Source organism: Corvus hawaiiensis, chromosome 9 (genome assembly GCF_020740725.1).
Source record: "Corvus hawaiiensis isolate bCorHaw1 chromosome 9, bCorHaw1.pri.cur, whole genome shotgun sequence".
Classification (NCBI taxonomy): Eukaryota; Metazoa; Chordata; class Aves; order Passeriformes; family Corvidae; genus Corvus; species Corvus hawaiiensis.
The window spans coordinates 16,286,903-16,297,162 of record NC_063221.1 but is presented as its reverse complement, the minus strand read 5'-3'; the positions used below and the strand labels follow the sequence as shown (position 1 = coordinate 16,297,162).

The window sequence follows — 10,260 nt, the reverse complement described above, 5'->3', positions numbered from 1 at the left end:
CAGCATTCCTCTTGTATCAATAGTGAATTTCTGTGAGGGAATACTGCTGGAGCCAGGGGGAGAGCATGGAAAAAGGAAAGGCTTAACTAAATAAGCCATTTCTGAGCAGTAACTAGGAGTTGTGTGTTTCCTGTCTACACCGCAAGTTGCTAAGTTCTCAAATGAAAGTGTCTCGAGGAGAATTGTTCTTTAAAACACAGGAACTGTTAGTTTTTAAAGACATCAGATATAGCTCAGGCTTTGTTTCAGGCTGTCTTAATTAAGTTCTGGGGCTAATGAGTCTTTAGAACAGATTGCCATATAAATTGGAAAAAAAAAAATACTCCAGAAAGGGGGAAAAAAAGTAATTAAGTAATTGCTGTGACTAATTGAGTAAAATTTTTAAAAATGTGGTCTTAACACTGTACCACATGGTCATGGACTGAGGATGCTGATGCAACCTGGCAAACAAGTGGAGTTAAACAAGGCCGTGCTGCACTGCTGAGCACGAGAAGCATTGTGCCAATCTGAGGCACAAGGCTGTGCTGTGTTGTGTGTGCAAAGTGAAGGCAGAAGGTGTCATTTCTCATGGTGCACACTTGCAGAGATCAGGAAAAGAAACTTGCAGGTATTTCTCATGTCTGTGTCCAAAAATAGCTCTTGAGAGTTTTTACTGCTCATGTACTTTTCCAAGTCAAATCACTGTTCCTTCTACCACTAATTGCCCAATCTGACAATGTAACATTGGACCGTAATATTTTATGATCTATTTCATTGATTCAAAATGCAGCACAAAGGAAGTTCCCGTTTCAGTACTTGAACAATGTGGTTTGCAGACTTCCGGATAGGCCCCAGTGTCTCAGGAGTCTTACGAAATGGTAAACAAGCTCAGATTTGTCATGTGTGTTACTCAATTAACCTGAAAAAATGCTGCAATATTTTGAGCTTTATTGAGTATTATTTTATGAGTAATGCAAAACTATTACATGTGAATAACCAGGAGTAATTTATATTATGAGATTCTTAATTGTGAGCTTGATACTGTGATACAATTTCCTGTTGATATTTGCTGCTGAAATAGACAGTTAAATATTTTCTCTTTAAACGACCCGAAGCTGGTGTCTTTCTGATCTGATGCCTGTGCAAATCGTAAATTATTTGCACTGATAAAGTTGATTTTGGGTTACAGTGAATAAGAACAAAATTTGAATACTGCATGAAGAAGAAATGAAAAAGCTGCATTACTAAAACCAAAATTCTTGTTAGCTTAGCATCCTTGATCTTTTGCATCATTCAGTGGTAGAGAATTCTTCATTATAAAATGAACACAAACACAGGTTTAAACTTGATTTATTGAAAATCTCAGTTTTGCATAATTATTCAACATCTGCAAGTCTTAAAACATTTAATTCTGAATAAAAAGTCCATTAAGAAAGAAAATGTAATTTATATTCTCCTTTGTAAATTTTATACAGTCAAAAGCAACCTACTCTTCAAAATCCAAATACAATGTTATTTAACTGTAAGTTTGAATGCCAAATCCTTCACCTATCATAAACATATTCCAGCTGCCAAAGTCAATGAACCTTTCTAGTTATTCCCTCTTTCATTTTCTAGTGGACCTTGAATGATGAGAAAATATAGTCAGACCTCTTAGTTGCAAAACAATAATTTCTTCCAGATGAACTCTGGTGCCAGTTGTTGCATTTTCCTTCTACCAGCGATTGCTATTTATAAGGGAGACACCGAACTGCAGCAGTCCTGTGTCTTTGATCAGAGCAGGCTGCAGTCAGTAGCAGGTTAAACTGAGACACCAAATGGTTTGCCCCTGATGTATAACTACTGTCAGAGGCACAGCAGAGCAGCTTGGGAACTCAATCCCTTAAGGTGCCCTTGGAAAACTTGGCAGAGCTTATCTGTTGGAGTTGTAAGGTGAAATGAATCTAGTAGCTTGGAAAGCAGAGGTAGATATCTTAGTCACAGCTTCCCAGAGCTGGTTCAGCATTTTGCAGAGGGTGATGCAAGCAAAGATAACAATGTGGTATAGTGCTACTGGGAGATAGACAGGGAAATGGCAGGAAAACATTATTTGCCAGTCTAGCTGAAACAATTATTTTTTCCTAGACATATTTCTGGGGTAAGAACAAAGCTTTCTACTTCCAGGCAGTTTAGAACAGAAAGCATCATATGGAAGTAAGATACACAAAACCTTAAAGGGTTACAGTCTTATTTTGGACACAGCTTTGCAGAAAGATGAAGTAGCTCAACAGCCTTTGGAGCCCTCTATAACAAGTTCTGTAATAATAATAATAATACTCTTGCTTATAAAAACTATTTAGAAATATTATTGCTAGGTCCTCTTCTCTGAAGTTGAAACTGAAGTGCTGTTTCTATGTTCTGTAGCCCTTGCTAGCATCTGCTTCATTTGAACAACGTATTTCTTCAATGCACCTATTGACCCTGTTTTTATTCATAAAACAGTATTTAATCACAAGGTCTCAAAGTTGCAACTCTGCCATTCATACAGATGACCCCACAACAGGCACAATACTACTACATATACTTTTTTTAAAACACTTCTTTAAAAGTGCTTTTAATAAAGTTTTTAAAAAACTCTTAGAATGAAATGTAGCTAACACATTTATACAAGAAATTGCAATGACTTGGCACATTGTGAAAATTACTTTGAACTACTAAAAAAAAGTTAACTCTCATGTACCAGGGGTTTTGGCAAAAACTTTATACCCTCACTACACTGTTAAAAGCCACCTCATCCAGATATTATAAATTTCTGATTTGATATTAGCTTTGCCTTAGTTAAGCGATACTACATATTCAGTTGATCATAAAACTCGAAGCCTGTACTTACTGCTCCTGTGGTTTGTGCCTTAGTCATATGAACAGCTAGGTACAGAAACACTGGTTATATGAAGAGAGTGTACTTACACAGCTGAAAGACTTGTGAAGGTGAGCAAAAATGGAAAGCTTAGGTGAACAGCTTTGGTTTTACATGGCTGTGTAAGTCACCTGATTGTTACATTAGTCATAATTGTAATAAAAATAAAGTGGAAAATAAGAGGGATTTTGAGACTACAGCAATCAATGTTTGTTTTGGTATACCATGACAACCCCTGCCTTTATTAAAAGGAAAAAACATGAGAAATTAATTTTTAAAAAAATTAGCTATTACATGAGGTAAGAGTAACTAAGAATTTGCACATCATACTTCCAAGTGTGTCTGTGTTTGTTTGTATACCATGTAGTCACTTGTCTCATGTAACAGCCAAAAAGGAAAATAGGATCATGCAACTACAGGACAGAAAGATTTATGAACTGGAATTGTACCTATTTTCTCCAATTGTTTTTCAAGACTGACTCAATTTCACATTGATGGTGCTTTTTTTAAAGTGCTGATATTAGTCATCTGTTATAAAAGGAGATCTCATGTTCTTACATAGTTAGCCCAGTGTTTCTCCATGATGCCAAAGAACAGAAACAAAGGATTTTTAAAAACATATAGCTTTGAAGAAAAATGACAGTAACTACCAATCCTGTAAACTTAGGCACATATGTAAATTCATTCAGTATTTAACAGCAACTAAACCAATGTCTGTTACTACTTAAACTTTTATGTGAAAATTAAAAAAATGACAGTTATATTAACATTACTTTGCATATGCACCAAGTGTGCTATGCATAAGGTAGGCATTAACAATCATTAACAAATCCTACAAGTACAAAAAAATAGTAGCATTTGGAAAAATGGGAGAGCTTGGGAGGATGCATTATCTTTTTGTTTTAAAAAAAACAACAAACCACCACAAAAAACAAAAACCCCAAACACAAACAAGACCAGCACCATCACATCCAAAAAGCCCAATGTGAATTGAAAACCTGATTTTTACTGTCTGTTCAATAGAATCTGAAAGGTCTTTATTTTCTTTACCGTAGTTTATTGCTCCCCTCCTCCCCCAGACCTGTTATATTGTTACGATCATAATATGAACATTAACGAATATTAAGTTCTACTTTTCCTCTTATCTTCAAAGAGACTTTTCAACATGTAAACCTGAACAGCTGATACCACCACCATTACTCCCAAGTTGACCATGGACCAGAAATTCACTCTGTCGAAGTTGCTTTCTTGTATGTTTCGGTCACGAGCCTCAAATGCTCTGAGCAGGGTCTGAATTTGGACACTTTTGCTTAATCTGGCTTTGACACTGTTGATGGATTCCTGGTAAGTAACAAAAGAGTATTTTTAGAAAAAAAAAGAACGCCTGAATTAAGTGGATAGCTTGCAGCACATACAAAATTATTAACACTGTATTACCACCTGTAATTTAATTTCTTAACAAGTGAAGAGTTAATTTCATTTTAAAATGTACACCTCATCAGTTTTCATTAATTTGTCTAGCCTGTTTATTGTGTGTCACCTGAAAAGACTTAATTTATGTAACATTAGTATTCTCTAGTAATTTTGGTTTTTCTCTTTTATACGTAGGGAGGTAAGAGAGAAATCAAACCTATCTGGACAAATAAAAAGCAGTGAATACTGCAAAACTAGTCTCAAACCAAATTATGTAGTAGCAAGCAAATGTAAAGTTTTTTCTGCCACATAATAAAATTAAGGAGCTTTTAAATGCAAATCACCATCAGGCCTGTATCTGTAGCAAAAGAAAAGTACAATAATGTTACATTCCTGTCTGCTTCTGGTGTTTCTACTGTAGTGGCCATAAACTACTGCTTCAACCTTGATACAAAAGCAGAGTTTAGACAATAAATTTTGAATAGGACAAGCGGAGGTCCTACAAAGGACATAAAGTGTTACCCTTGGAACTAGAGGAAGTACATGAACACTCCAGTCATGATGACGGCAGCTCAAGATCCGCACCTTATTCTGCACTAAGTAAACACCTGACCCTGTGATCTCTTGAAGTTTCATCCACCACATAATAGATACTAACAACATAAAAGCTGTTCTCATGAAGTGCTGAATTATGTTCTTGATATAATTATGGATCCTAAAGTAACTTTTAGTGAGAAGAGTAACATTTGCAGTAAGAGGAGGCTAAGAATTAAAAAAAAAAACCAAAACCATACGGTTAAACCCAGCAGTAACATTTTCTCTGTTTCGTATTTAACAAAAATATTTCAAAATAGCTATTTTGGGGAGCCAAATAATTTTATGATGATGAAGTTCATTGTTACACAATAAGGAACATCAACATGACACAAAAGCTTTAAAAATAAGACCCAATTCCCTATTTTCAACAGAAAAGGTGTTTTCATTAAGGAATTAAACTACTAAGTGTTTATGTTAGTCCTCATAGAGCTTGCAGGGAAAGTAATACTTGGCTAAGTAAACAATGGGATCAAATACTAATGTTAACTTTACAAAAACAACCTACTTTATAAGATTTTCAAGGCTCTCAAAGAGAAGTTCTGCATTTCTTTTTCTTTTGGAAGAGATACCAGTATGTAAACAAGTGTCTATCAAATCCATACGAGTATTTTTTGTGGTTAGTGTGAGAGGGATTTTCTTCACAACTCCACATATAAATTTCACTTTTTTAAAGTGTCTTGATTGACATTTTTAAAGATCTGGTCAGCTTTTCAGATTCTGTATTTGATTTTATTATTATTTAATTGTGTATCATACACCTTCAAAAGATTTTAAACATTATTTTGTTATTTAAAAATCTGCATTGTGTTTATGGCAATAAATAATACACTGTAATTTTCTACATGATGTATTCAGTGTGTGCAGATGTTGGGATTTTGAGTTGGTTTTTTTTTTAAGATACCTATTGTCTGTAGCTATGATCAAACAAACAATAGCTCACCGCATCCTACCAAGCAGTAAGAACAGTGGTACTGGAGAACCAAGCAATCCTTTGCTTATAGAGTAATCTCAATATTGAATGATCATAAAGAGAGTAAGAGCTTTGACTCAGCAGTAGTCTGAATCCTACATCGAATAGGGTCAGAATACAGTTTAAGTAAACATAACTTCTCATACAATGTCTGCAAAGATGAACCTGTAGTTTATGCAAATTAACTTTCATTCTGTTTATTAGTTTGAAAAGGTGTAATAAAATTTGGGGGCAAAAAACCTAATAGAGTATTGTCTAATTTACTGAAGATAGAAACAGCAATCCATACTTCTGCAAAGATGCGATAAAGAGACTAACACAGTGTACCTTATTTTTAAATGTTGATAAAAATTATGCAGTAATTCCAACTACATCATTGGGACTAAGTAATACTTTAATGGTCAAAGTATTATTTTCATTGCTGCTAGGGCAGAATGTCCCATTTTAGCAGTAGGAAGAAAAGAAGCTGAACTGGAAAGCAAGTGACTGAGAGCTAGCCAGTTTCTTCTTGCTGATGAAGGGCCTATTTTGAAAAGATCTTCAAGTTTCTTTGTGTAAACAAGAGATCCACGGTGCTAGACTTCCTGTATTAGTAAAAGCAATATATGGAACTGGAATACATTCCAGAATGATGCACCAGACAGAGGCAGAATGGCTACATGACGCTGAGTTTTTTTCCAAATGCTCTTACAATGAAGAGAATTAAAGATAAAATACTAACCAGAATATCTTCCAATTTCATGTCTAGGAGATCTGTGCCTGTAACGTACTTCTTCCAGTCTTCCTCATCTTGTCCATCTTCTCCCATATTGTCCAGGATCAATTCAAAGAAAATTACCTTTTCAGAAATGGTACTGAATGTGTTGTCAAAGCAGAACATGTAATCTCCATCTTCTGTTTCCACCCTGTGTAATTAAGCAAAATGTGATTAACTACACTTTCCGTGCTGGTTCTCAAAAAGCCAGTTTTTGTACACCTCTGTCTTAAAGACTGACAATCATGCACTTAGAAATAACCAGATCTTCTTTTTGTATAAAAATAAGAACTCTAAAGACACCTTACAGATTACACAGTCGCAACAAAACAATCCCACTGACTCTCAAGGCTCAAAATGATGAGGACAGCAGCTTGCTTTCATTTCTTTTCAGGGATTTTGAATCATTGTTAATTATTACCAAAAAATACACAGTAAGTGTAATTCTTATATTGTATAGTAAAATTGCAGCAAATATTACATGTTTTGACAAAAGGACTGGAAAAATAGGGGACTTTTTAGCTTGTTATTTGTATGAATGAAATGATCTTTGGTACTAGATATGGAGACCTTTTTCAACTGCATAATAATTATTTTTATCCATTGAACATTAACATCTATCATTAAAACAAAAGTACCCTTCACTTCATGGTACAATCCATGTAAAAAGCATTCAGTGTCTATAAAAAGAAAATTGTTGTTCTCAAACTGTCCTATTAGAAAGTCTTTTGTAATACTAAGGAATAAAAAGTACTCAACCTTCATTTTAGTTGTATTTGCCAAAGAAACCAGAAAAGTTCTTTATGTAACACTTCTGAGTTTGAAGATTTTAAACTTACGTATGAACTCCATCTGATTTTCTTTCATCAAAAACTAGAGTTTCACCTTTCGGGGACAGCAGATGAAAATCAACATCTAATCCTGCTCCATCCAGAACCTGTGAAACAAACAAAAATAACCAACCTCCGACCAGTGGAATTCCTGTTTGCACTGCTGACAGAAACATTTTTAGGGAAGGCAAACGTTTGTAGGTAAGGGAACAGACAAATAAGGAATCTGAAAGAATAATCTGTCTGGATGAGCCAACTCCAAGTTAACTGGAAACAGATTAAAACACGGCTCGACCTAAAAGCATTTTAGCAATTTCGGAATCTTAAACTAAATGTGATCTAAACCTGCAAGGCTGGGCTTTTATTGAACCTTTCCCTAATTACTTTTAAGAATGCATGCAGTTTTATCAACAGGCAGGGTTAAACAACCTGTAAAAATACCAACAACAGATGTCTAAATCTAGCACTTCTATGGCAGAAGGCATTGACTGGTAAGTACCTGCACTACTCCCATTTCAGTGGCAGAAATGTTTTAACAAGTCACTTTCCTGTACATACGTGTTACACATACTTGAACATTATGTGCTGTCACCCCTAAGACATCTTTGTTGGGTGAATTAACAGTGTTGAAAACTGGACCAAACCTCTTATGCCGATCAAAGCTGTACCACAAGTCCTTCCCACCTTTTGATACACATTTAAGGTCTGAATTCTGCCAGGGCATTCTCTTTTCCCAAAGGTAGGAGGAATTGAAGGCATTTAGCTTCTTAAGTTCTCAGGGAGTGTCTACAGCATTACAAAAGGTGTGTTGCTTTAACTGTATAACACAGCTACAGTTGTATCACCACACCTACTGTGTTGTAGAAATTCTTTATAGGGAAGGTAGTAACTGCATAAGGGGGTGGAGAGGGATCATTTTTATGACATTACTTAAGTCCATGCTAGGGGAATTTTTTGTTTGCTTGTTTTCCAGTCAGCTTTTTCAGTACAACAGTCTGCTCCTGCTGAAATGGAGGGCAAAGTTTACACTGGCTCAAACTGACACTGAAGACTTACAAAAATAAAAAAAAATGGATAAAGGACAAGGAAAATTACTAGCTAACAGCTGATCAAATTAAAAACCATATATAGTGACGTATCTTTAGGGGTATGCTCCAGTCTAAACACCCAGAAAAGAACCTTTATATTTGCATAGTGTTTACCTTATTTCTTTGGAGAGTGACCTGCATCCTATGTTAAATACTCCCATGCCTTAGCCACTAACATAATTAAGTACAAAATAAATCTATTTGCAATAATATACAGAGCTCCTTTTCTACACATTGAAATAGAAAGATGAATCATTACTGTTAACAGTAGTGCTAAGAAATTTATGCCTGAGTAGAAATAAGTTACGTGTATAATGTTATACACATTAGCCCTTTCTAAAATAATGTCTTTATTTAGCTTATGATCAAACTAAAATCCCATTCTGTGCAAAATAAACTTCTGTTTGGCTTAGACAGGCCTCTGAACAAAGCTTCAACACCTCTGTCTTTCATTCTTGTTCAGTTCTGCATGTAACAGTATTAGAAATAATCAGGAATTTCAGCTTTATCTTTCCATTGAGAAACAGAAGGGAAAAACAGATGGAGGGAAAGAGAGACAGATCCTGGCCAGCCTAGAGGCACAGTAGTAGTAGGGTGGGAAAATATTCAGTGCAGCTTCCCTCACTGTACCTATTTTACTGTAGAAAAAGTTTTTGTTTTAAGGAGGAAAAAAAAAAGTCTGAGATCGAAACCTATCCCAGACATCTCTGGGAAACTCGACTCTTCCCAAGAAGGACATTGAAATCTTAATGATAGTCTGTTAAATTCGGCTGTTTCTGTAAAACTTTCATCATTGAGGTAAAAGGTGTTTAATATCAGCACGAAGATAGGCAAGTACGGGCTCTGTGCATCAGCACAACGTTCCTTACGCTTTAGAGCTACAACACAAGGTCACAACCGTGAACTTTCTACATTCAGCCCTTTTAAAGGATGGCGACTTGAGCTCTTCTAAAGCAGAAACAAAGAAGTGTCCCCAAACCACCAAAGAACGTATTAGAATAATTAAATAGGCAGGTAAGTTAATTTTTAACTCCCGAAGGCAGAACTTCTAAGAGCGCACAATTCCAGCGTGGCTTTGCGGGCGCTGCCGAGGCCGGCAGAGTCCCGGGCAGGGCTGGGCTGCCCGCGCCCGGGTGAGGCCGGTGGAGCCCCGCGGCCACTGCTCGGGGCAGGGCACCGCATCCCTCGGCAGTCACTGCCCCTCAGGGCCGAGGCTGCGGCCCCAGCAAGGCAGGACCGAGCTGCCGGCATCAGGGCCTGGTGGAGCCGCTGTACAGGGGGACGGGCAGACGGCCCGGAGACGGCAGCGCCGCCGTTACGACGGGATGCGGGACCGCAGCTCCCCTCGGGACACCCCGCGGGGAGACGCGCCCTCCCGCCCTGCCCGACCTGGTACTCGAGCTCCAGCGAGGCCTCCTTGCGCATGGGCTGGTAGAAGCACTCCTTGCGGCCGGCGGGCAGCGTGAACGTGAAGTCGCTGTCCAGGGAAGGGCTGAACTCGGCGGCGCCGGGCGGCAGCAGCAGCAGCAGCAGCAGCGCGAGGCACCCGAGCGGCACCAGCAGCAGCCGCGGCCCCATCGCGGCAGCGCCTCGCAGCGCGGAGCCCCGGCGCGCGCAGGCACCGAGGGGCGGGCGCGCCCCGGGAGGGGCGGGGCCGGGATCCCCCCGCCGCACCAATCGCCGCCGCGCCCCGCCCGCCCACAGTGCACCGCGGCGGCGCGTGCTGCTCCCGC

General features: G+C 38.2%; 1 protein-coding gene across 1 annotated transcript; it reads right to left on the bottom strand.

Annotated features, from left to right (window-relative positions):
• Window positions 1-1,313: 1,313 nt before the first annotated feature.
• TMED5 (transmembrane p24 trafficking protein 5) lies at window positions 1,314-10,136 on the bottom strand. The gene is made up of 4 exons (XM_048312429.1): window positions 9,917-10,136; window positions 7,449-7,546; window positions 6,577-6,760; window positions 1,314-4,216 (listed from the first exon to the last, which is right to left on the bottom strand). Exons 1-4 carry the CDS (start codon window positions 10,103-10,105, stop codon window positions 3,998-4,000), a joined length of 690 nt encoding a protein of 229 aa, XP_048168386.1. The 5' UTR covers window positions 10,106-10,136; the 3' UTR covers window positions 1,314-3,997.
• Between the last annotated feature and the right edge of the window lie 124 nt (window positions 10,137-10,260).

What these genes read in the sequence shown, in the direction of transcription:
- TMED5 (XM_048312429.1), bottom strand. Translation starts at nt 10,105, where the DNA reads ATGGGGCCGCGGCTGCTGCTGGTGCCGCTCGGGTGCCTCGCGCTGCTG. An exon ending in CGCTGGAGCTCGAGTACCAG is followed by an intron (nt 7,547 to 9,916) that starts GTCGGGCAGGGC and finishes TTTGTTTCACAG; the next exon opens with GTTCTGGATGGAGCAGGATT. An exon ending in AAATCAGATGGAGTTCATAC is followed by an intron (nt 6,761 to 7,448) that starts GTAAGTTTAAAA and finishes TTAATTACACAG; the next exon opens with GGTGGAAACAGAAGATGGAG.